This window comes from Rhynchophorus ferrugineus, unplaced genomic scaffold (genome assembly GCF_030347505.1).
Source record: "Rhynchophorus ferrugineus isolate W39M unplaced genomic scaffold, kcgeb_rfMv2 rfM1, whole genome shotgun sequence".
Lineage (NCBI taxonomy): Eukaryota > Metazoa > Arthropoda > Insecta > Coleoptera > Curculionidae > Rhynchophorus > Rhynchophorus ferrugineus.
In genome coordinates, this window is record NW_027472580.1 from 63,723,013 (window position 1) to 63,750,254 (window position 27,242).

The 27,242-nt window shown below is 37.9% G+C and overlaps 2 protein-coding genes across 2 annotated transcripts in view; one reads left to right on the forward strand and one right to left on the reverse strand.

Annotated features, from left to right (window-relative positions):
- Positions 1–21,822: 21,822 nt before the first annotated feature.
- LOC143205154 (uncharacterized) lies at positions 21,823–22,469 on the reverse strand. Its single transcript, XM_076418286.1, has 3 exons — positions 22,282–22,469; positions 22,151–22,226; positions 21,823–22,087 (listed from the first exon to the last, which is right to left on the reverse strand). The coding sequence occupies exons 1-3, from the start codon at positions 22,467–22,469 to the stop codon at positions 21,944–21,946; spliced, it is 408 nt and encodes a 135-aa protein (XP_076274401.1). The 3' UTR covers positions 21,823–21,943.
- An 86-nt stretch (positions 22,470–22,555) lies between these two features.
- The window catches only part of LOC143205223 (uncharacterized), a 110,672-nt gene continuing 105,985 nt past the window's right edge, over positions 22,556–27,242 (forward strand). Inside the window, exons 1-4 of the mRNA XM_076418416.1 lie at positions 22,556–22,855; positions 22,910–23,057; positions 23,303–23,457; positions 23,580–23,659. Of these exons, the coding sequence (XP_076274531.1) occupies positions 22,556–22,855; positions 22,910–23,057; positions 23,303–23,457; positions 23,580–23,659 (683 nt within the window). The remainder of the gene's footprint in view (positions 22,856–22,909; positions 23,058–23,302; positions 23,458–23,579; positions 23,660–27,242) is intronic.

Genomic DNA, 27,242 nt, shown 5'->3' on the forward strand with positions numbered 1-27,242 from the left:
TCTGATATCTTGCGTGGTGTGCAGTAGTTGTATCGCTTCCAGGTTGCTGTGATTTAGCAACCTTGTTTCATGGTTTAGGCGAAATCTTGGATCACTTCGTGTATCCATTTGATTCCGAGATTATGGTGCAGCTCTATTTTGGTTACGTAGCGATAAACATTGGTAATTAACCGCAGAACTTTGTTTTGGGTGCATTGGATTACTAGTTGGTTTGATGTTTTAGTGCACTTTAGCAACCCCCTTTGGACTCTCTGATTTATCCCCTTTACGTTCCATGTTATTATTCATAAAAATGAATTACTCATTTTTGTTTTTCTTTAACTTGTTTTCTAATACTTCTACCCTGTATGCTAACTGACTAAAATTGTGTTGCATTTCAGTCTGAAATTCACCGAGTAATTTCATCATGTCGGCGATGCTATATGTTACTTATGAAACAGATGAAGAACTGCAACGAGAAGTAGGTTGGATAACGGTCAAATATCATAAGATAATGAATCAAAATAAAGAAATAAAATTGCCCAATGTCACTGATTTTGACTTACTCTAGGAAACCATAGAGGGAGGAAGAAATATATCGTGTTAACAATGGACAGATCAAATTAAACATCGCCATTAAATGTGACAAAACGTTCACTAAAATGTGAGTGCAGAGTGTCAAAAAGTTAGAATTTCAATGGTACTCGTATGCAAACAAGCAGATCACAGACGTTAAAATTATGGTAAGAGGGCTCCCACTAACAGTCAAAACCACAAAGATAATAGATGAATTGCAGCAAATTGGATTTAAATGTACTAATACAGAAAATATTTTGAAAAAAGAAAAGAACAAAAATAATAATGGAGAAATAGTTGTCCAGAAAACCTCTAGCCTTGTTTATGTTATCATTTCGGTATGATACGGATATAAAAGTTATTTATGGAATTTAAAGTATACTAGGAGTCGAAGTGAAAAAAGGCGAATCTTGTACCACAATGCAAGCGATGCCTAACTACACGATCACGCACAAAAATGTTATAGCCTAAAACCGAGATGTGTAAGATGCTCATGCAAACATCCAGTTGAAGACTGCAGGAAACCACAAGGAACAAATGTGCAAAATTCAGTGAACAACATCCAGCAAGTTACAGAGGATGTATAGTCGCAAAAATGTTCCAAGCAACAAAAAACATAACTTAGTCAAGTTAATGCAGTCGACGTTTAACTTTCACAGAGTAAAGACGTGTTCGGAGAGACGGTCAGTGAAACGAGACAAAAGTGCAACATCTGTGTCACAAATGCGGCATTAAAAAAAAGTCTAACAATAACATTTTAAAGACTGGTGAAAAAGTGAAAGTGCGATCGGAAAAAAAGGTCAGTACAGTAGAAAATAAATGCAAAATGCCATAAAACGTTAAGGGTCGAAAACTTAACATCTGGACCACAAATGCGGCGCAGGATAATTTGAAACATAAAAATAACAGTATTATTTCAACAATATATAAAAAAATATGGAGAACACTGCACAAAAAAACAGATAAAATGGAAATATCGACATCAGGCGTATTACATATTGCAGTTTTGAATGTAGAGAAGACAACTAGAACCCAGAACGAACAGGCACTCTACAATGCGTGGATGAACGAAAAGTCTGCGCGGGAAAGTCTTGAAGTTGCATTAACCAATATGCAAAAACAAATAAATGCTTTCCAGCTACAACTAAATAAACAAAGCTCTGAGGGCAAGGACAAAACAACGATAAACCATCAAGCCAACAAAAGCAGCCAAATTGTTACATACGAAACAGATGAAGAAGAATTGCAGAAAGAAGTAGGTTGGATAAAGGTTAAAAATAAAAAAAGAAAAGCAAATAATTCTCCAGGATCTTCACCACAGCAAATAAAAATAAAACAAAATAAAGAAATTAGAATGCCCAGGCCACCCCCAATTATCGTAAGTAATGTTACCGACTTTGACTTGCTATACGAAACACTGAGGTCCAACTATATATTATTCAAAGCAACGGTACTAAACAATGGACAAATAAAACTTAACGCCGAATGTCGTACAACATTCACAAAAATAATAGATTGTTTAGAGTTGTTGAAACTGCAATGGCACTCTTATGAAGACAAACAGAGACATCATGTTAAAAAAGTTATGGCAAGAGGGCTTCCATCAACAGCTAAAAGTGAAGAAATTATCGCAGAACTAAACCAAAATGGGCTTAAATGCTTAAATGCGACAAATATTTTAAAAAAAGAAAAGACAAAAAATAACAAAGGAGAAATTTTAGTCCACAAGAAGCCATTACCTTTATTTATGTTAGCTTTTGAACATGAAACGGACACAAAAACCATTTTTGGTATTAAAAGAATTTTAGGGGTCGAAATAAAAATAGAACCTCTAAAAAAATCGAACTTAATATCGCAATGCAAAACATGCCAATTGCATGGACACACACAGAAATTCTGCAGAAGAGAACCTAGATGTATAAAATGTTCAGGTAAACATATCACCACAGAGTCTAGAAAACCAAAATAAGCTAAGCCGAAATTTGCAAACTGCAATGAAGCGCATCCGGCAAGTTATAGAGGATGTGTAGTTGCTAAAACACTAAAAGAGAGGAGAAATAAAGTAGCTCAAGTTAAACCAACCTAAAGAAACAATGAGTGAAAAGAAACAACCGAAAAATATAACAACGTTAATGGTGAAATGACTTATGCCCAAAGTATCAGTCAAAATAACCAAAGAGACACCAAGGAAAATGAAGCAACCACCAACGAATTGCTACTTAAACTAATAGGAAAGCTGGACAGACAAGAAAAAATGATCTAATCTTTTTCCGAAAGGATTGAAAAACTAGAAATGAAAAACATTACGCCTGTGGCCCCAAAAACCCGAAATGGCAAATAAAGATATCCGAATAGCAATTTGGAATGCTAATGGAATCCAGCAACATCACGCTACCCTACAAGTATTCTTAGATATACAAAAAATAGATATTTGCCTAATATCAGAAACCCATTTAACAAAAGAATCCTTTATAAAATTTAGAGGATATACATTTTATAATACCATACATCGAGCTAACACCACAAGAGGAGGAAGTGCAATAATAATCTTAGTTAGGTTAAGTTATATAGTACATTTAAATTGAAGGGGAGTGTTAAATATATGACTTGTCTCGATACAAGAGTCATTATAGAAAGGAGGAAGAAAAGTTAATAGAGGGCGCTGTGACTTGTATCGAGTAGGTATAAATTACCAGGGATCAAAATAAAGTTTCTCTTTTGTTCCAAGGCCATAAGTGGTGTATTAATTCCGTCCCGTCCCGAATTATAAGTGATTCGTAATAGGTTATGGGCCCAGAATTCTCGGTGTAAATGAGAAGTAGTAGGGTGACGACGGAGAGTGCAGGGGAATGGAGATTAGGAAAAAAGTGTTTGGTTCGGTATAGTATATATATAGTTGCTGTATGCAACAGACGGAAATTAATTTCGGAGCACTAGAGCACTCAAAGATCAATGACCATCAGAAGAAACACCAGAAAACTAGAAAAAATGTGATCTTGAGTTATAAGTAGGATAGAAGAAAACATTGTAGTCAATGTAGTAAATAGTGGTGCAGTGGTTAAGAGTTTAGAAGGTCAACCACGTGTATAATATACAAGGATCAGTGAAGCACTAGTAAACTAGTAATATGATATCCAACAGAATTATCAGTAGGATAAAGAAAACATTGTAATTAATGTACTAATTAGTAATGGAGAAGAGTTTAGAAAATCAACCATGTGTAAGTTGCAAGGACCAGAGAAGTATTGAAAACTAGAAATAATGGGTCGAACAGAATTACAGATAGAATGAAAAGCTATGGAACCCAATGAAGAAGAATTTTTAATTTGTAAGGATGGAGAACAAAGTTACTTTGAGTTTAGTTACAAAATGTTACAATTTTGATATAAATATCAATTCTATTGGTGAAGAAGATAGATAAACCTTGTTCTATGTGCGTAGAAGCTAGAGACAAGAACAAGTGCAATCGAAGAATTAATTGATTCAGATATTTATAGGCTAATAAACCCAATATCTGAAGATGGAGGAAGATTAATAAAGGATAGAAAATACTAGATGATTTGTCCCATTTTATCAGAGTAAAAATCCTTAAGACAGAAAATGAAGCTGAAAAGAATTTCAAATACTTAATGTATGAATTAGAAAGACAGCATGGATAGTAAAGCTATTTTGTAGGAAAAAGGGAATTCATTTAGAATATAGCAATAGCCCATTCACCGCAAAGTAATGGAAAAGCGGAAAGATTAAATAGGACATTATTAATTAATTAAATTTAGTTCTGTTTACGAACTAAACAAGATACCAACAATTAAATCGAGCATTGTATGGATTGAGAAATTCACCTAAAGGTTGGAATACAAAATGACATGAAGAGTGTATAGTGGATTTAATGGACAGTCTTTATGAAGTTAAACAGTTTATTGGAATGGAAAAAGCGGAGATTATTACACAATTTGAAATATATTAACACCAGCAAAAGTGGAAAATAATTTAGTTATAATTTAAAGGGTAATATATTGAAGATTAAAAGGCATATAAGTTTCGTTAGTTACAAAATCGCATCTAAGCAGATCAATTTGGTACGCCAATGGAAGTCAACTTCAATATGGATAATAGTGAAGAAATAATTAAAGATATACCGTTTAGAAAATATATAGAGAGACTAATATAAGGCGAGCATAGAAAATTCCAAAGAAGAATCTGTGAGTGAACTGATGCATATAGTTTTGCAACAGGAAGAAGACATCAAGAGTTTGAGTGATGATAGAAAAAAAAGCAATCAAGAGCACTTAGACAGTTCTAGGTTATATTAAAAATATTCTGATTTTGAGTTGGAAATGGAGTGATAATGATTTTGATAGTAATGGAAATAACAAACATATTAGGATTTGATAATGATGAATCTGGTCTAGATGACAAGAAGAATAAAACAAAGGGAACTATGAAGAATGTTAAAAGAAAAGAAAAAACAAAAGTGAACACCCATTAATAATTGATTTCGAATATAGAGATAAAGAACAGAAGAAAGCTCATAAAGCAGAATAATGTTAGTGAATGATTTGAGTTGAAAGTAATAAGTCAAGGTGATAAAGTTAGAAAATTGGAGAAAACAAAATTGAGTACAATATTAGAAGCAGAATATGGAGATTGTGGTGACCAATTAGTTATGATACCTCAGTGATACCAGAAAACCATGGGCTAATGTAGGGCAGAAGTTGACTTGAAGGAACAAGTTAAGAAAACTGCAGTGGTGACCGTTTAGTCATGATACCTCAGTGATACCAGAAGGCCATGGACTAATGTAAGGCGGAAGTGGACTTGAAGGAGTAAGTTATGAAGACTGGTATGGTAATCAACTAGGAAGTTTTAAGGGATTCATGCCATTTGATAAAAACAATCCAGAGGCATGGAAGAAATTTATTCGAAGAGAAATAGATGTGTATGTTTGGCATTCAGTGATACCAGAAGGCCATGGACTAATGTAAGGCGATAGTGGACTTGAAGGAGCAAGAAGAAACTAGGAAGTTTTAATGGATTCATACTATTTGATAAAATCGATATTAAATTGGACAGTGTTGTGGCGACTATTTCCATGATTGTTCAAAGGGAGAATTGTTTTTAAGTAGAAAACTAACTGTTACGTTTGTTTATCATATAATTGTGTAGATTCATTTGATTAAATTATTAATTAAGTTAAAATTCTCGCGATGTAGAAATAAAATAGTTCTAAGTTTGAACAAATTTGTATGTACAATGTAATAGTTTTGTTCTGGCAATTTAAATGTACTTTTGTAATCTTTGTTTACAATCTTAGTTAGGTTAAGTTATATAGTACATTTAAATTGAAGGGGGGTGTTAAATATATGACTTGTCTCGATACAAGAGCCAGTATAGAAAAGAGGAAGAAAAGTTAGTAGAGGGCGCTGTGACTTGTATCGAGTGGGTATAAATTACCAGGGATCAAAATAAAGTTTCTCTTTTGTTCCAAGGCCATAAGTGGTGTATTAATTCCGTCCCGTCCCGAATTATAAGTGATTCGTAATATACCATACATCCAGCTAACACCGCAAGAGGAAGTGCAATAATAATAAAAAAGAACATTTCCCACCATCAAGAACCCGGGCTCAGTACAGCAGAAAATCAGGTAACAGCAGTAACTATTAAATCAAGCAGATACAAGGTTACAATAGCCGCAATTTATTGTCCTCCAAGATACAATAAAAAAAAAGAAAATTATTTGAATTTCCTAAGCAACCTGGGAGAAAAAATTATAATTGGAGGTGATTTTAATGCAAAAAATACAAGATGGAGATCCAGAATGACAACAACTAAAGGCAATGAACTGCATAAAGCAGCTGCTGAACTAAGATGTAGTTATATGTCAACTGGAAAACCAACTTATTGGTCGACTGATCAAGAGAAAACACCGGATCTGTTAGATTCCTTCATAGTAAGAAACATAACATCCAATTATATGAAAGCCGAAGAAAATTTTGAGCTAAGTTCAGATCATACGCCAGTGATTCTGACGTTGAGCGAAAATATAATAAAAAAAGAAAGAAACCCAACGTTAACAAACAAGAGAACAGACTGGGAAGGATTTGCTGAAGAATTGAACAAACGAATTAAACTAAATGTACCCCTCAAGACAACTGAACAATTAAATTTTGAAGCAAAAAATTTCGTAGTAGATATTCAACAAGATGCTTGGAATAATACTCCAGAAATTAAGAGTACAACAAAAGGAATTAATTATCCAAAAGAAGTGAAGGAAATGGTAGCCGAAAAACGTAAATTACGAGAAAAATTACAACAAAACAGAACGCCTGAAAATGAAAATAGTTTAAACAATATAACATAAATACTGAAAAGAGAAATACTGCAAATTAAAAACAAAGTTATTAACACTGACATTAACCCCAGGAAGTTACCAGGCTATGATTTAATAACAGGAGAATTACTGCAAAAACTACCAAGAAAGGGAATTATAAAACTCACCAACTTGATCAATACAGCATTTAGATTAAAACATGTCCCAGACATTGGGAAGATGGCGGAAATTATAATGATCCCAAAACCTGGGAAGTCAGCAAACGAAATAAAATCCTATAGAGCTATATCACTGCTACCAGTAATATCTAAGGTTTTTGAAAAACTTCTGTTGAAAAAAGTACAACCGATCATAGAGAGAAAAAACCTAATACCAACACACCAGTGTGTTGTTAACAAGTTTGTGTTTATTAACAAGCACTCAACAATTGACCAGGCCCACAGAATAACAGATGTTTTTGAAAAAGCCTACGAAAGTAAGGTATATATTTTTAGATATAGCATATAGCACAAGCTTTCGATAAGGTTTGGCGTGAAGGCCTTATTCATAAACTACAGGAAATGCTACCAAAACAACACACCGAACTATTAAAATCATACATTACAAGGAGAATGTTTAGAGTCAAACAAGAAGAAGCTTACTCTACAATAAAAGAATCTAAATCAGGTGTACCACAAGGAAGTGTACTGGGACCAATGCTTTATCTACTCTACACTTGTGATATACCACAAACGGAATATATTAGGATTGCTATATTTGCTGATGATATAATAGTGAAAAAGCCTCACGAAAATTATAACAGGCAAGTGACAATATAAATAATTGGACACAAGCTTGGAAAATAAGAATTAATGAAAGTAAATCTGTACATATGCAGTTCACCTATAAATAGACCGAACAAGCACCCATAACATTAAATAATACTATCATTCCATATAGCAACAACGCTAAATATCTTGGAATGAATCTCGATGTAAAACTTTGCTGGAAGGAACATATAAAGAAGAAAAGAAAAGAACTGCAATTGAAATATAGGAAAATGTACTGCCTAATTGGAAGAAAATCACAATTATCTGTAATTAATAATAAACTAAATATTATATAAGCATATAATATAAATTAAGTAATATTATATAAATTACTATTATATAAGCAAATATTGAAACCTATATGGACATACGGAGTTCAATTATGGGGGTGTTCTGTAAAGAGTAACATAAATAAAATACGAATTTTTCAGAACAAAGTCCTGAGAGGTATTGTGGGTGCACCCAAATACTATATCGAGACCTTCAGATACCCACAGTCAGTCAAGAAATCAAGAGAATTGCAAGGGTGCATGAGGAAAGACTCCATTCTCAAACGAATATTGAAATATTACAACTATTGGATACCACCAGAACAGGGCACAGACTCAAAAGAATCAAACCACCTGATCTTGTGTAGTGTTGTGTAGTGAGGTGCATATATTAAAAAATTCAGCAGTGACATGTATAAACATTATTTCACCAGATACTGATATGATAGGGCCGATGGGTCCTCCTAGTTATATACCTAGATTTAAGTTATCATAAAGACAAATTGTAGGTTAGACGGAAACGACTAATAATAATTGTTGGATATATAAATAATTAGGTGGATTCGCCTACATCTGACATCCTGTGACGATGTATATATGGTTGCATAGTCGATATTAAAGTAGTTTCCTGTAAATTATAATAAACGCTACGGCGCATGCTCGTACTAATGCCATCCGGACAGGATAAAGATCCCGCCATCTTGGTTCATTCTGTGTTGGGGTTTTGACCGAGATGTTTGCCGAAATAAATAGAGAGTGACTCAGTTGAAACCAGTGTTTTAATTGCCCAAACACCTTCACCAAATCGATTCTACACAATCGGTTCTAACAAATCAGAAGTGGGATTAAGAACAACGCGCTCACAGTGATTTATAGTGATTGATAACTAAACTAAACTAGTGTTTAGTGCGTAAACGTCGCAAACTAGAATCCATGAGGCGAACAAGGTAATATAAAGGAATATTATTAAAACACTATTGTTCAATCAATAGATCAATCGCCACAAGGGCAGTTTGATTATTAATTAGTAATTAGCCATAAACACGAAAATAACATAATCTAAACAAACATCAGGGCATACCCAAGCCACAAAATGGCGCCGAAATAGATTAAACGTAAACAAAGGATGCAGGTATGAATTTAAAACATTTTAATTACACTGCATCATGAAGAGGGAACTTTCCTTAAATTTTGAAAAAGAAATGTTGAATATAAATTCGGCGTGGCGAATTAGTTCTAGGTAATAGTCGACGCAAATTGATGGTCCACCCCTGAGCACAATGGCACAGGACCAGATCTGGTAAAATAATTTTTTTATTTATTTTTTTTTACAAGCGACAACGTTTTCAATTGCAACAGACGTACTTTCTATTTATTACAGGGAATAGATAAATTTGAAAATTATATTTTTTCTGATTCATCTCTTTTTTTTCCACAAGGGTTCTGTTGCAAATCGATAGACATGACAATGAGGTACACCAGCAAGTCGGCATGACGTGGAACAGCGAATAAGCTGTCTACATAGAGAGCAATAACCTGTGATACAACAACTCGCAACTAGCAGGCCACAGACATGGTGAACTACACAATATCGCTATAGAAAGTCGAAAGACAACACCAGGTATACCAAGAAGATTGACGCCACCTAGCAGTCCTACATGATAAGAGACAGGAAGGGGTACATCAACAAAACGGGCGCCAACTAAGCCTGCATCATGAGAGATAGTACGAGGTACACCAACGAGAGGGGTGCTACTGGAAGTTCACCATGAGTTCGCAGACTTAGTATCAGGTATGTAAACAAGATCGACGTCAATCTGGGGAGCCATGACAAATGATCCGCCAACCTGGGTGTTCCATGGCATGAGCCTCGCCAACTTAGCGGCCGCAACAGCGAGCCGCCTATTTGAAGGGTCCCGTCCCGCCAATCTGGGGGACCACAATAAGTTTGTTGCCCACTAGGGTAATCCATGAAAGAGTCCAACCAAATTGGGGAGTTCGCTATGTGCGTACCGCCAATCCAAGGGTCCACGGCATGCATGACGCCTACCAGGCGAGCGTGCCGTCTACCTGGGAGTCTACAATCAGCGTGCTGCCTCTTCGAAGGGCCCACAACAAGCATGCCTCCTAACTGACGGACGTGCAACCAGCGTGCCGTCTACCTGGGGTCCGCAATCACCGTGCAGGCTATTCAAGGACCCTGTAACCTGCTTGCCGCCTACCTGACGGTCGCGCAACAGGTGTGACGTCAACCCGAGATATCCACAACGAGCCGCCCACCAACCTGGGGGCCAGAACGAGCGTTCCTTCAACCTAGAAGGTCCACAACGAGCTTCCCACCAACCTGGGGAGTCCACAACGAGCCGCCCGCCAACCTGGGGTCCACAACGAGCGTTTCTCCTACCGAGAAGATCCACAACGAGCGTTCCTTCAACCTAGAAGGCCCACAACGAGCTGCCCACCAACCTGGGGGGTCCACAACGAGCTGGCTGTCAACCTGAGAGGGCCACAACGAGCGTCCCGTCAACCAGGAAGGTCCACAATGAGCGTCCCACCAATCTGGTGGCCACAACGGGCAGTCTATTAAACAGGGGCCACGCAGCAGACGTGCAGCCAACCAAGGGGGCCACACGTACGAGACACCAACCTTGTGGAGCCATCGCAGACCAGCTGCCCATCCAAGAGATCACTACAGAATCACCAAGCACGGTGACACAGCGAGAAAGCTTGCAGCATGTAAATATCTATGTGGGGTACGCCAACGAGATGAACAACAACTAGAGTCACCAATGCAAGCGACAACAAATTAGCCGCCAATATAAAGGGTACTAACCAAACAGGGGCCAGCCAATCGGCCACCATCATCAGAGACGTTCCATGAACGTCTACAACAAGGTTGCCTGCAAGAGGGGGTCAACCAACCTGTTGCCATCACGAGTGACGTTCCATGAACGTCTACAAGCAGACTGCCAGCGCAAGAAGGGCCAACCAACCGGTGACCATCGCAAGCGACATTTTTATGAATGTCTACAGCCAAAGAAGTCTGAAAGGTCTCCACTACGGACGACAATAGCAGTCACGACATACACTTAAATGTCAGGAGCCAGTCCTCCATCACAAGGGATGCATGCAGTCAGACGAACAAGAAGTTTGTCCGCCATCAGGCCTTCACCATGGCCGACAGCAGCAGTTAGGACAATCAGATTGAGGTCTACAGTCAGACCACCATCACAGAGGCATCCGCAACCAATACAGATAGTCTATCAGGCCACGATTACAGTGAGTATTAACATCTAGGTTGACAAGACGAACATCTGTAGAACCGCCAAGCAGACACCCTAGCGAACACGCACAGCCAAGCGAACCGGTTGAATATCTGCAGTCAGGCCACTGACATGGGGGCAGCATCATTCATTACAACCAGATGAATGTCTGCACCAACACGGGGCCAACAGCACGCACGGCAATTAGATAGACATTTGAAATCAGGGCATTATTAGAGTGCGTGTTAGCTTCCAGGCCCACAAGGTGGTTGTCTGCAATTAGACCACTAACATCGACAACAGCAGCAACAGCCATGCCAGCCTAATGGGCAATCAGACTGCCATCATTAGGGGGAAACCAGTAGCTGTCGCCAACTAGACAACTGGCCACAAACAGGTGGTAATAAGGTAAAAGTCAACAAACCAGCTATCAAGATTATGAAGAATAGTAAACAAACCGCTAGCAAAGTGGTTGTCAACAAACGAGCTATCAAGATGAAGAACTATTAACAAAATTTCAGTAAATATACAGCCAATAAGGTTTATATCAAAGTAGTGATGAAAGTAGTAATTAAGCAGTATCAAATTAGTAAACAAAACCTCAATAAATACATATGCTGCCAATATGGTGGATGTCATCAAACAGCCAAACACAATAAAAGTAGTAATGATAGAAAATCAAGTAGTAACCAAACAGTAACAAAAATAGTAAACAAAACCTCTAGAATTACACGTGTTGCCAATATGGCGAATGTCAACACACAGGCAATAAGCAAAAATTCAACAAACGGGCCACCACAATGTGGACATAAACAAACAGGCCGTTCAGAAACAAAATCAAGTAGTTACAAAGTCAATCATGTAGTCAGTAAAAGACGTCAACAATGGCCAGGTTTTAGAAGCAAGTCAGTAGCAAGCACAAGCATTAAGTATTACCAGTACACAAAATTGATGTAAGTAAGATAGGCATCCTATTGATGTACACAAAATTAGTAGGGTGAGAGAATACTAGAAATCATTGGTTTGGTAGTATAAGTAGTAAATCTACATGAGTTTGGATTAAAGCTAATTAGTATTTTGTTTCGAGTACATTAATATAGGAAAGCAGATAGAGGTTAGGAAATAACCCATTGGCAGTTTACATTGGACACAAGAAAAGAAGGAACCAATAGCATTCACATATAATCGGACCAATTGGAAGAATATTTTGAAGATATCATGGAAAACAGCAAATTTATCCACAGTAAACTTTGTAAGATGCAGATAGGGGTAAAGTAACCATTGTTATTAAATCAGCCAAAATTAGTATACAATAACGCAAAAATTAGGAATCGAGATATCTTTAACATCCAAGATTACTATTTTAGATTCCATGTCAAAATTAGAAAGAATAAACTTTATTAATTTCAAACAAGATTTAAATAATTTGCAATCAACAAACATACCAATTATGACGATTCTATTTAAAAGCAAACATAATTCATTAAATGCATATTTAATAAGATAATCTGATTACTCTCTAAATAATTTCAGCAAAATTAGGTAATAAAGTAATATGATAAATTATGTTAAATAATAATGTTGCTATATTTCAAGTTAAATGTAAATTTCATTTTGTTTAAATTTAATTAATAGAAGCTCAATTGTAGCATAATGATAATATTTCCTATAAACACTATGTATTTTTGGGTAATATCAATACATTTTAATTAGTATAATTTTTTTTTGTTCTGGCCTAAAAACCAGGCGGTTGAATGCATGACGCATACCTGGTCGCGGAGATTCACCCTGGAGTGACAAGTTGGACCGGGTTATGTGAGACTGCCTCTGGGCTTACCAATACACTAAATCGAAACCGCCTCACAGTTGACCCCTGTGGATCGCTACTGCTACTGCATTAAATTTGTGGATATGGCACCCGCTGATCGGGCAGCCATTATTGGGCACGAGGGCCCGGCGATTCTATTGATCGCGAACCTGAGTTAACACACAACTGGATACCGTTGTATGGGGGCAAAAGTTATGACTGTAGCGACGGATGAGGTCGTTTCAACCTGGAAAAGGGGGGAGCTTGGCGGTGACGCGGTGCTAAGCTCCCAGCATGTCGACCAGCTCGCGAACAAGCGCATTTTCAGAAGAACTTGAGCTGAGTTGTTGTTTGTGGAATGATTGAGATATGAAGTGCTTGATTTCTGGAGTGTCAGTTTCGCTATGAATTTGATTATTTCTGACAAACCATGGAGCGTTTAATATTCTCCTGTGGAGCTTATTTTGGAAAACTTGAAGCCGTTTGACCTGGTTGGGTGTAACAAACTTGAAGTAGACATTAGATCCGTAGAGGAGTACGGACCGAATTAACATCTTGTAAAATAAGCATTTGAGGTATTTGAGCAATTGAGGTACGCCAGCATCGATTTGTTTACGACTGGTGAATTTAAGTGATTCCCTGATCTTGACCTGGAAAGATCTGTCCGAGAGATAGGACTTGATGAGAGCGGTTAGGTCTTCTGGAAGGCCTAACCGCACGCGCTTTGCGATCAATCCGTCGTGCCAGACCTTGTCGAAGGCTTTGGTTAGGTCCAGAAGAAGTGCTCCAAGCTTTTTACGTTGGTCAAGAGCGTGATAGATGTGTGCGGCCAGTCGGGTAGCCTGATGGACGGATGAGTGGTGAGCGCGAAAGCCGAATTGTTTATCTGGAATGATGTTGTTTTCCTTTGTGAAAGAGTTGAGATCGTAGAGTATTGCCCTCTCGACAAGCTTCGAAATGGCGCTGAGAAGGCTGATAGGCCTGTAATCAGATGGAGATGATTTTGCTCCTTTCTTGGGTATAACCGCTATATGTGCGTGTTTCCAAGACGCCGGGAAATGTTGCAGCCTCATGATGGAGTTAATGATGTTTGCCAGTTCTGCGAGCTGCTTATGCGGGAGCTTTTTTAACTGGGCAATTGATATTCCATCGAAACCTGGAGATTTTCTGGTTTGAAGTTTGCCGATCATAGTCTGTAGAGACTATGGAGACACGAAATGGTTGAGAAGAACGGCTGGGGTTACTGGTCTTTTGATGGAGTTGGATTCGTTGATGACAGTGTCATTGTATTTAGTTTTAGTGTTCTCTGCGGGTGGGAGGCATTTCATTTGAGCTTCGTAGGTCTCTGCAAGGAGCTCGACTTTTTCTTGGTCAGTGACTGCGAAATTTCCTGTAACCGCTGACTTCAGGGGGGATGACATTGTGCATCTTCCCCACGAGGCATTTGGAGACACGCCCGAAGGAAGGGAGCCATCCAGTCTTTGGTCCGCGAGAAATGAGTTCCATTTCATTGCTCGCCAAGTCGAGACGGCCGCCCTTACCCCCTTGCATGCTCTGTTCGCCTCCCTTTTGTCTGCAGCATCAAGGGTGAATTGAACTAATCTACATAAACCGTTTTTGACGCGAATTTCACGTTTAAGAGAAGCGGGAATGTTGTTTTTCCACGGCTGGGGTTGTGATAAAATTTTGACTGTGGCAGATTCGTGAGCAGACTGAATATCACGAGTTAGCTTGAGTACGGCTTCCTCGAGCTGTTCTGGTTAATTTTCGGAATTGGATCGGATTTCAGGAGAAGGGATTGGTAGTTTTTCCAGCCGGTCTTTTTCCTGAATCTTGTTAGTGGGGCTTGAGTGGTGGCCGTAGCCCAGATCTGCACTTAGAGCTGCGATGGCGTTACCTGCGGGATTCGCTCTGAAACACTCCCAGGTGGGGTGGTGGGCGTTGAAATCGCCACCTATTATTTTTGGAAATTTTCCTTCGACGAGTGATAGGTATTTGGCATAGTTGAATGCAGAAGATTCCCTGTACAGTGATGTAATCACGAAGGGACGTTCTTGGATATCGATTTTAATGGAGGTTGTTTCGAAGTTGTTTACTGATAACGATGGAAGGAGCTTGAGTTTGACTCCTTTTCTGACGAGAATGGCGGTTCCACCTCCTCGAGCCGGAGTTCTATCGTTTCTGTAGACAAAAAAGTGTTCGAAAGAGAAACGATGCGAGGGTTTCAGGAAATTTTCCTGGATGAGAACGATGTCGACGTCATAGAATATCATGACGTCTTCCAATTCCGCTTTCTTTCCGCGTAAGCTGTTTGCATTCCATGTCATCAGTATAAGAGATTTCGAAACAGCCATTTCGAAGAATTAAAAGGCTGCTGGAAGTTAAAGAAACAGGTAAATGTTGCCGCTTAGGCGGCGACATTTGGAAAAAGACGAGCACGTTGCTGAGCCAGGGCGATCACTTGTAGGAAAGCCTGCGTGTCAGTAAATGCCTGCATTGGGGAGTTAAGGTCCGGTGTATTGGTTGAAGCAGGAGTTTGAGTTGGAGCAGGCTGGGTGGCGCTGGCTAATTTTTGGGCTAGCTTTCTGCCACCTTGGTTACTCCATGCAGAACCTTGTGGAGGCCTGGATTCGGTCGGAATTTTTGGTTTTCTTGTAGCCGGACGGCAGCTGCAACCGGTGAAGTTTGCGGTATGAATTTCACCGCAATTGCTGCACTTTGGAGGTGCTTCTGGGATTTTGGTACAGGATCTATTGTCGTGATGCCCGGCATATTTGACGCACCGTGGGGGTGCTCGGCAATACGAGCTGGAATGACCCAAAAGCTGGTAGTTGAAGCACTGCACTGGCTGGCCGTTTCCCCTCTGGACCTCAATCTTTACTGTGATGACGCCGAGTTTGATCATATATATGATCTGTCGCTCTTCGCGAGGGACAACTACCTGAACAATTGGTAGTTCTATCCAGGATTTTAATTTCCATCTTTGCACAAATTTGGGATGGAAGCCTTGATCAAAGAGAAGTTAACGATACTCGTCAATGCAGTCAATGCGTTTCTTATTATTACCCGGAATGCTCTCTCCTCCGGATGACAGAAGGAATGGTAAGGGTAATTCCTTTCCTTAAGCAGGGTAGTGAGTTTTCGGTAATCGTCGCTTGTGGCGACGAATAAGAAAATGCCCTCCTTTTTGTTTCGGGTTATAATATCTATTGATTGTGCCTTAGTAATTCTAATGAGCTCCATGAACCTCTTCTTGTCACGGAGCACTATAGGCGGAATTTTTTCCTTTGGGTGAGTTTGAGAAACAGTCGCCGAAACGGTTGGCACTGTTTTTGCTGTGGAGGTTAAGGTTTGTTTAGTGGCCTGGCTACTTACCTGCGCAGGCTGGGTTGGTCTTGTGGTAACTTGTTTCGGTAGTGGCTGTGGGGCCGTCCTGGTGGTCGGCTTGCTTTGCACTGGTCTGGTGGCAAATTTTGTAATCGAAGGCTGTACGTTAGCCTTGGCTTTTGATTGGGTAGATTGAATGGCCGGCTTGGGCTGTGATTTGGGAGCCTGTTTCCCCTTGTTGCCGGCCTTCGGCAGCTGGCTTTCCTGAGGTGGAGTGATGGCCCCCCTCTTTCTTTTTCCCACCAAGGTGAAACCGTCGTCCGTGTCTTCAGTTTGGTCTGACCGTTGTGCCGGTTTAGCTGGTGTCTGGGTCTGGGTTTCTGTGGCAGCGGGAGTCTTTATTTCCATGGCATCTTTTTGATACTTCATGAAGTCTGTTTTCGTAGCAGTGAGAATTTTGATTTCTTCTTTAAGATCTTCGGAAGCCTTTTCACTCTTTTCCAGCTTTTCCGTCTGCTTGTTCAGAGCGCCTGTTTGTGCTTTAGCGAACATTTTTACTTCAGCTATCTGCTTTCACAGGTCTTCATTCTGTCTTCCTAAATCTATTATGAGCAATTCTCGGCTGTCTTCGAAAGATTGTCCATTTGAGTTAGGAGAGCTGGGATTATGCTCAGGAGGCGACGTCGGCTCTGACGTATATAACTCCATTGCCTTGTCTGTAAATACGCCTTTTCGGCGCTTACAGACGCTTTTTTGACGTAGGCACTGGTGAAAACGTGATAACGGATCGACCGTCTCAGAGAAAGTTTTGGGTAATTCTCGGAAGCGCAGGTAGGTTCGGCGGACCGGACACGACCGTTCTCTTCGAGAGCTAGCACGGAACTGTTAATTAGTATAATACATTCAGAATTTTAAAACAAACGTTCAAAGTACAGATTTTTAACCCTCAGACGAAAGAAATGTTATGAAGTGCAAGATTTTAAATTTTCAGACAACATTGTACTCATAGAAAAAAATTGTACTGCTGTAATAACATTCTTGACAAAATTTTGAAGTTGATTAATTTTAATTCAAAATTAGGGTTGACAACGGATCATATCAATGTGTGAATAGTTTGAATAAATGAATACAAATAAAGGCTTCAAATAGATAGTTTAGTTCAGAAAATTTAAAATATTTTGGGAATAAAATGATTCTAATTTAATAATAATCTTGAATAGGACTATTAATATTGAAAATACAGTAATGGTATAGTTTATATTTTGTTACAAATATATAAAATAGCAAATGATTAAAATAAAATATTTTCTTTAAAGCAATATACTCACATTTCATTTGCCAAATTATCTATAAGTTAAATAATTGAGAATTAAACAAAACAAAAAGTTTTATAACTTGAATTTATCTAATCTAAGGTAATTCGAATTCTTTTAATTTTGGTGATTTCTTGAAATGGAATATTATATAATTAATATAAAAAAGATAGCAGAACAACCTTCTTAAATCTAATGAATGTGCCAATTGTAGTTGCATGAATTTTGTATTTAGATATGGCTTGAGATTATTATCAATTTAGAGGTTGTATCTTTGAAAGATCTGATGCATGATTTTAACCTGAATTAACAACTTTCTGTTCGAGAAATCACCTACTTTCGTCAATAATTCTCTAGACATGGATATAATCATAGGTAAACGCTTACACTAGGGACATAAGTTAAAATTTTGGAATTTTAAATTTTAAAAGTTGTAATATATTGTTAGAACCGATTGTGTAGAATCGATTTGATGAAGGTGTTTGGGCAATTAAAACACTGGATTCAACTGAGTCTCTCTCTATTTATTTCGACAAACATATCAGCCAAAGGCCCAACACAGAATGAATCAAGATGGCGGGATCTTCATCCTGTCCGGATGGCATTAGTATGAGCATGCGCCGTAGCGTTTATTATAATTTACAGGAAACTACTAATCGGCTATGCAACAATACATACATCGTCAGAGGATGTCAGATGTAGGCGCACCCACCCATTTATTTATATATCCAACATTCGGCCATCCTGACTTCGCAGCGTCCTCGCAAGGCTTCACTCCGGCTGCTCTTGGAACATTGTAGTTGGTGGCTTTGGTCTTTCTATAATCGAAACAGTCTTTACTACATGATCTTTTAAAATGTCTTACCTTGATGATTTCTTCCTTCGTCGTTTCATTTTATACCTTCCATGCGGTTTGTTTTATAACTGTGAAGTCAATTTTATACTTTTTGGCTGAACTGCAGTCAATGTCTTCGGTGAGGTTCAACTGCTAGACTCCATTTTAACTTCTCTGAATGGCCTGGTGCATTATGTGCTTCTTCTGCTATTTTTCTAACGAACCTTATAAATTTATATCCTTTTGCGTTTGATATTTAGAATTTTACATCCAACAATAGTCTTAACTATTTACTTGAAATAATTATTTTGCCAATTTCCACATTGTTTAATAGCTTCGCACCTCTATATTCTCAAGTTCTACTTCGATCCCCAAATTTTTTGTTTTCCAACTAAGTTTATTTTAATTGCATTTACTGCAATATTTTATAACATTTTGAAACTTTATAACCAATAAAACTATCCACAAACTACAATATTATCCTTTTTCAATGTTCACCTCAACTGAACAATCAAACTCATGTTTGCTGTATACTTACTATTTACTTTACCCAACTATAAACTGTTTATACTTATTGTTGTTCTGCAAACCTTTGTTGTATTTTACTTTCACCCTATTCTTATTCATATATTTCATTACTTGATTTTTATTTTGATCATTTATTTGCCTGTTAATTGTATATATCTGCTTATTTACTGGTCTGATTTAATATGACTATTGTTCTTCATCACTATGTTCTTAATAGATTTATTTTATATTCCATGTATTCATTAAAACATATACATTCTTGTATTTGCGTTTAAAAGTTAATTTATTCTCTGATTAGTTGCTGACTTTTAACAAAAGTTTTTAAGTTATTGTTATGTTGCCTTCATTTCAATCATAAATGTTACAGAATCATATTGAATATATGTATATATAGAGAATGTATGTATATACTACAACTTTTGAATTTACAATTCCAAAATTTTAACTTATGTCCTTAGTGTAAGCATTTACCTATGATTATATCCATGTCTAGAGAATTATTGACGAAAGTAAGTGATTTCTCGAACAGAAAGTTGTTAATTCAGGTTAAAATCATGCATCAGATCTTTCAGAGATACAACCTCTAAATTGATAATAATCTCAAGCCATATCTAAATACAAAATTCATGCAACTACAATTGGCACATTCATTAGATTTAAGAAGGTTGTTCTGCTACCTTTTTTTATGTTAATTATATAATATTCCATTTCAGGAAATTACCAAAATTAAAAGAATTCGAATTACCTTACATTAGATAAATTCAAGTTATAAAACTTTTTGTTTTGTTTAATTCTCAATTATTTAACTTATTTAATTAATTTATAGATAATTTGACAAATGCAATGTGAGTATATTGCTTTAAAGAAAATATTTTATTTTAATCATTTGCTATTTTATATATTTGTAACAAATTATAAACTATACCATTGCTGTATTTTCAATATTAGTAGTCCTATTCAAGATTATTACTAAATTAGACTACCATTTTGATTTTATTCCCAAAGTATTTTAAATTTTCTGGACTAAACTATCCATTTGAAGCCTTTATTTGTATTCATTTATTCAAACTATTCACACATTGATATGATCTGTTGTCAACCCTAATTCTGAATTAAAATTAATCAAATTCAAAATTTTGTCAAGAATGTTATTGTGTTGTTAATGTGTCAGTACAATGTCTGAAAATTTTATAATCTTGCACTTTATAACATTTTTTCGTCTGAGGGCTAAAAATTTGTTCTTTGAACGTTTATTTTAAAATTCTCAGAATGTATTATACTAATTAAAATGTGAATTAATAGTACCCAAAAATACATAGTGTTTATAGGAAATATTATCATTATGCTACAATTGAGCTTCTATTAATTAAATTTAAACAAAAATGAAATTTACATTTAACTTGAAATACAGCAACATTATTATTTAACATAATTTATCCTATAACTTTATGACCTAATTTTGCTGAAATTATTTAGCGACCAATCAGATTATCCTATTAATTATATATTTTAATGAATTATGTTTGTATTTAAATTGAATTGTCATAATTGGAATATTTGTTGATTGCAAATTATTTAAATCTTGTTTGAAATTAATAAAGTCTATTCTTTCTAATTTTGACATGGAATTTAAAATAGTAATCTTGGATGTTAAAAATATCTCGATTCTTAATTTTGCGTTATTGCATACTAATTTTGGCTGATTTAATAACAATGGTTACTTTACCCCTATGTACATCTTACAAAGTTTACTGTGGAATAATTTGCTGTTGTCCGTGAGTGATCTTGAAAAATATTCTTCCAATGGTCTGCTTCTGTGAATGCTGCTGGTTCCTTCTTTTCTTGTGTCCATGTAACTTTTGCATAACAGCCGATGTGTTATTTCCTAATCTCTATCTGCTTTTCTATAATAATGTACTCGAAACAAAATACTAATTAGTTTTAATCCAAACTCATGTGGATTTACTACTTATACTACCAAACCAATGATTTCTAGTATTCTCTCACCTAGTAAATTAGTAAATTAAATTAGTAAATTTAGTAAAAATTAGCAAAATTAGTAAATTTTGTGCACATTAATAGGATGTCTATCTTACTTGCATCAATTTTGTGTACTGGTAATGCTGAATGCTTGTGCTTGCTACTGACTTGCTTCTAAAACCTGGCCATTGTTGACGTCTTCTACTGACTACATGATTGACTTTGTAACGACTTGATTTTGTTTCTGAACAGCTTGTTTGTTTATGTCCACATTGTGGTGGTGCGTTTGTTGAATTTTTGTTTATTGATAGCCTGTGTATTGACATTCGCCATATTGGCAACATGTGTAATTCTAAAGGTTTTGTTTACTATTTTTGTTACTGTTTGACTACTACTTGATTTTCTATGATTGCGACTTTTATTGTGCTTGGCTGTTTGATGACATCCACCATATTGGCAGCATGTGTATTTATTGATGTTTTGTTTACTAATTTTGATACTGCTTAATTACTACTTTCATCACTACTTTGATATAAACCTTATTGGCTGTATATTTACTGATTAATAGTTCTTCATCTTGATGGCTCGTTTATTGACAACCACTTTGCTAGCGGATTGTCTACTATTCTGCATAATCTGGATAGCTGGTTTGTTGACCTTTACCTTATTACCACCTGGTGCTTAACATACATTTTGGTGTACCCCTTTTAGACGCTTATTTGTCAACATAGCAACCTGTTTGTGGCAAGTTGTCTAGTTAGCGACAGCTACTGGGTTCCCCCTAATGATGGCAGTCTGATTGCAAACGCCCATTAGGTTGGCATGGCTGTTGCTGCTGTTCTCGATGTTAGTGGTCTAATTACAGACAACTATCTTGTCGGCCTGGAAGCTAATACTCAGTCTAATAATGCCCTGATTTCGAATATCTATCTGATTGCCGTGCGTGCTGTTGGCCCCGTGTTGGTAGCCTGACTGCAGACATTCATCTGGTTGTAATGAATGATGCTGGCCCCATGTTGGTGGCCTGACTGCAGATATTCAACTGGTTCGCTTGGCTGTGCGTGTTCGCGCTGGAGTGTCTGCTTGGCGGTTCTGTAGATGTTCGTCTTGTCAACCTAGATGTTAATACTCACTGTAATTGTGGCCTGATATACTATCTGTATTGGTTGCGGATGCCTCTGTGATGGTGGTCTGACTGTAGACCTCAATCTGATTGTTCTAACTGCTGCTGTCGGCTATGGTGAAGGCCTGATGGCGGACAAACTTCTTGTTCGTCTGACTGCATGCATCCCCTGTGATGGAGGACTGGCTGCCGACATTCATGTGAATGTCGTGACTGCTACTGTCGTCCGTAGTGGAGACCTGGCTGTAGACGTTCATAGAAACGTCGCTGGCGATGGCCACCGGTTGGTTGGCCCCCCTTGCGCTGGCAGTCTGGTTGTAGACGTTCATGGAACGTCACTCGTGGTGGCAACAGGCTGGTTGACCCCCCTCTTGCAGGCAGTCTTGTTGTAGACGTTCATGGAACGTCTCTGATGATGCTGGCCCCTGTTTGGTTAGTACCCTTCATACTGGCGGCTAATTTGTTGTCGCTTGCATTGATGACTCTAGTTGTGCTTGGTGATTCTGTAGTGGTCTCTTGGCTGGGCAGCTGGTCTGCGATGGCTCCACAAGGTTGGTGGTTCGTACGTGTGGCCCCCTTGGTTGGCTGCACGTCTGCTGCGTGGCCCCTGTTTAATAGACTGCCCGTTGTGGCCCCCAGGTTGGTGGGACGCTCATTGCGGAGTTCCTGGTTGACGGAACGCTCGTTGTGCCCCCCTCAGATTGACGGCCAGCTCGTTGTGAACCCCCAGGTTGGTGGGCAGCTCGTTGTGGACCCCTCCCCAGGTTAGTGGGCAGCTCGTTGTGGACCTTCTAGGTTGAAGGAACGCTCGTTGTGGACCCCAGATTGGTGGGCGGCTCGTTGTGGACCCCCCTCAGGTTGGTGGGCAGTTCATTGTGGACCTTCCATGTTGAAGGAACGCTCGTTGTGGCCCCCAGGTTGGTGGGCGGCTCGTTGTAGACCCCCTCAGGTTGGTGGGCAGCGCATTGTGGACCTTCCATGTTGAAGGAACGCTCGTTGTGGCCCCCAGATTGGTGGATGGCTCGTTGTGGACCCCCCTCAGGTTGGCGGACAGCTCGTTGTGGACCTTCTCTGTAAGAGAAACGCTCGTTGTGGACCTTCTCTGTAAGAGAAACGCTCGTTGTGGACTCCAGGCTGGTGGGCGGCTCGTTGTGGACCCCAGATTGGTGGGCGGCTCGTTGTGGACCCCCCTCAGGTTGGTGGGCAGCTCATTGTGGATTTCTCGAGTTGACGTCACACCTGTTGTGCGACCGTCAGGTAGGCGGCAAGCAGGTTGCAGGGCCCTTGAAGAGCCTGCACGATGATTGCAGACCCCAGGTAGATGACACGCTGGTTCCACGCCCGTCAGATAGGAGGCATGCATGTTGCGGGCCCCTCGAAGAGGCATCGCGTTGACTGCGGACCCCAGGTAGGCGGCACGATGATTGCACGCCCGTCAGGTAGGCGGCATGCATGTTGCGGGCCCTTCGAAGAAGCTGCACGCTGACTGCGGACCCCAGGTAGGCGGCACGCTCGTCTGGTAGGCGTCATGTCGTGGAACACCCAGCTTGGCGGATCGTTTGTCATGGCTCCCCAGATTGACGTCGATCTTGTTTACATACCTGATACTAAGTCTGCGAACTCATGGTAAAGTTCCAGTGGCACCCCTCTTGTTGGTGTACGTCGTACTATCCCTCATGATGCAGGCCTAGTTGGCGCCCATCCTGTTGATGTACCCCTTCCTGTCTCTCATCGTGCAGGACTTCTAAGTGGCGTCAATCTTGTTGATATACCTGGTGTTGTCTTTCACTATAGCGAACTTGTGTAGTTCACCATGTCTGTGGCTTGCCAGTTGCGAGTTGTATCACAGGTTATTGCTCTCTATGTAGACAGCTAATTCGCTATTCCACATCATGCCGACTTGCTGGTGTACCTCATTGTCATGTCTACCGATTTGCAACAGAACCCTTGTGGAAAAAAAACAGATGAATCAGAAAAATATAATTTTCAAATTTATCTACTCCCTATAATAAATAGAAAGTACGTCTGTTGCACTTGAAAACGTTGTCGCTTGTAAAAAAAAATTTAAAAAAATAAATAAAAAAAATATTTTACCAGATCCGGTCCTGTGCCATTGTGCCCAGAGGCGGACAATCAATTTGCGTCGCCTATTACCTAGAACTAATTCGCCACGCCGAATTTTTTTTCAACATTTCTTTTTCAGAATTTAAAGAAAGTTCCCTTTTCTTGCCACAGTGTAATTAAAATGTTTTAAATTCATACCTGCATCCTTTGTTTACGTTTCATCCATTTCGGCGCCATTTTGTGGCTTGGGTACGCGCCGATGTTTGTTTACATTATGCTATTTTCGTGTTAATGGCTAATTACTAATTAATAATCAAACTGCCCTTGTGGCGATTGATCTAAAACAATAGTGTTTTAATAATATTCCTTTGTATTACCTTGTTCGCCTCATGGATTCTAGTTTGCGTCGCTTACACACTAAACACTACTTTAAACAATCACTATAAATCACTGTGCACGCGTTGTTCTTTATCCCACTTCTGATTTGTTAGAACCGATTATGTAGAATCGATTTGGTGAAGGTGTTTGGGCAATTAAAACACTGGATTCAACTAAGTCTCTCTCTATTTATTTCGACAAACATATCGGCCAAAGGCCCAACACAGAATGAATCAAGATGGCGGGATCTTCATCCTGTCCGGATGGCATTAGTACGAGCATGCGCCGTAGCGTTTATTATAATTTACAGGAAACTACTAATCAGCTATGCAACCATACATACATCGTCAGCGGATATCAGATGTAGGCGCACCCACCCATTTATTTATATATCCAACAATATACATACATCCAATATGATTCTGTAACATTTATGAATGAAATGAAGGCAACAAAACAATAACTTACAAAACTTTTGTTAAAAGGCAGCAACTAATCAGAGAATAAATTAACTTTTAAACTCAAATACAAGAATGTATATATATGTTTTAATAAATACATGGAATATAAAATAAATCTATTAAGAACATAGTGATGAAGAACAATAGCCATATGAATTCAGACCAGTAAATAGGCAGATATATACAATTTAGTTAAAAGGCAATAAATGATCAAAATAGAAATCAAGTAATCAGAACAACAATAAGTATAAACAGTTTATAGTTGGGTAAAGTAAATAATAAGTATACAGCAAACTTGAGTTTGATTGTTCAGTTGAGGTGAATATTGAAAATGATATTGTATGAATATTGTATGATATTAATGAATATTGTAGTTGTTGGATAGTTTTATTGGTTATAAAGTTTCAAAATGTTATAAAATATTGCAGTAAATGTAATTAAAATAATATTTAGTTGGAACGCAAAAAACGAAACAAGAAATACAGTTTTGGGGATCGAAGTAGAACTTGACAATATAAAGGTGCAAAGTTATTAAACAATGTGAAAATTGGCAAAGTAATTATTTCAAGTAAATAGTTTAGACTATTGTTGGATGTACAATTCTAAATATCAAATGCAAAAGGATCTAAATTATAAGATTCGTTAGAAAAATAGCAGAAGAAGAACCACATAATGCACCAGGTCATTCAAAGAAGTTAAAATGGAGTTTAGCAGTTGAACCTCACCGAAGGCATTGATTGCAGTTCAGCCAAAAAGTATAAAATTGACTTCACAGAAGTTATAAAACAAACCGCATGGAAGGTATAAAATGAAACGATGAAGGAAGAAATCATCAAGGTAAGACATTTTAAAAGATCACGTAGTAAAGACTACGTTTCCATTATAGAAAGACCAAAACCACCAACTACAATGTTCCAAGATCAGCCGTAGTGAAGCCTTGCGTGGACGCTGCGAAGTTAGGATGGCCGAATGTTGGATATATAAATAATTGGGTGGATGCGCCTACATCTGACGTCCTTTGACGATGTATATATGGTTGCATTAGAGTAGTTTCCTGTAAATTATAATAAACGCTACGGTGCGTGCTCGTACTAATGCCATCTGGACAGGATGAAGATGCCGCCATCTTGGTTCATTCTGTGTTGGGGCTTTGACCGAGATGTAATATATTAATTAAATAATAAAGAATATCAAGTTAATGAAAACATTAGCAGTACCCAAAGAATGAACAAGGCTGAGAATATGGCGATAAAAGCTGAAGCTACAATCAACGAATTGTAAAAAATGGATAAACAAGAAAACATTTTCATCATTTTCTGAAATATTTCAAAATATAGAAAATAACAATAGGACAGTGGCCTCAACTAACAGATATGGCAAATAAAGACGTGTTATTTCTTGGAATTACAAAAAATAGATGTTTGTCTAATATCTAAAATCCACCTGACAAAGCATTCCTTCATTAAATTTAGAGGATATATATTTACCATACGACGCATCCAGCTAATATCGCAAGAGGAGGAAGTGCAATGATAATTAAAAACAATATTTCTCACTGCAGAGAAACAGGACTCAGATTAATAGAAAATCAAGTAACCGCGGTACCAATTAATTCAGGCGGGTATAGAATGAGACGGGCTGCAATTTACTGTCCATCAAGATACAATCAAAAATGAAAAATTACCTAAACGTACTAAACAACTTAACTAAGTTAAAGCTAACGAGTTGCATAAAGTATCTGAAGAACTGGTATGTAACTACACGTCAACAGAAAAACTAACTTATTGACCATAACTATGATTGGTACAAATAAAACTCCAGACCGGAAACTCCAGAAGGTATACCACTCAAAAGAAACTAACAATTCAACTTTAAAGCAGAGAAATTCGTTGTAGATATCCAACAAGCTGTTTGGAACAATACCCCAGAAATTTAGAGTACAAGTAAATTAATTATCAGAATAAAAACAATATAAATCCAAAGGTTTTTTATTATTATTATCAATCTCTTGGAACGTTAACAATTTGCCCGTGGGCAATAAGTGTTACTCTTTGATTTCCGTTATATAATATAACCATCCTAACATTTAGAAGATCACTTCAATAAGTGATCTGCTGTATAAATTATAATCTAAATCTTATTCTAGATACAATTCTAACTTATTTTAAAGTCTAAGCTAACTTATTCTATTGACTATTC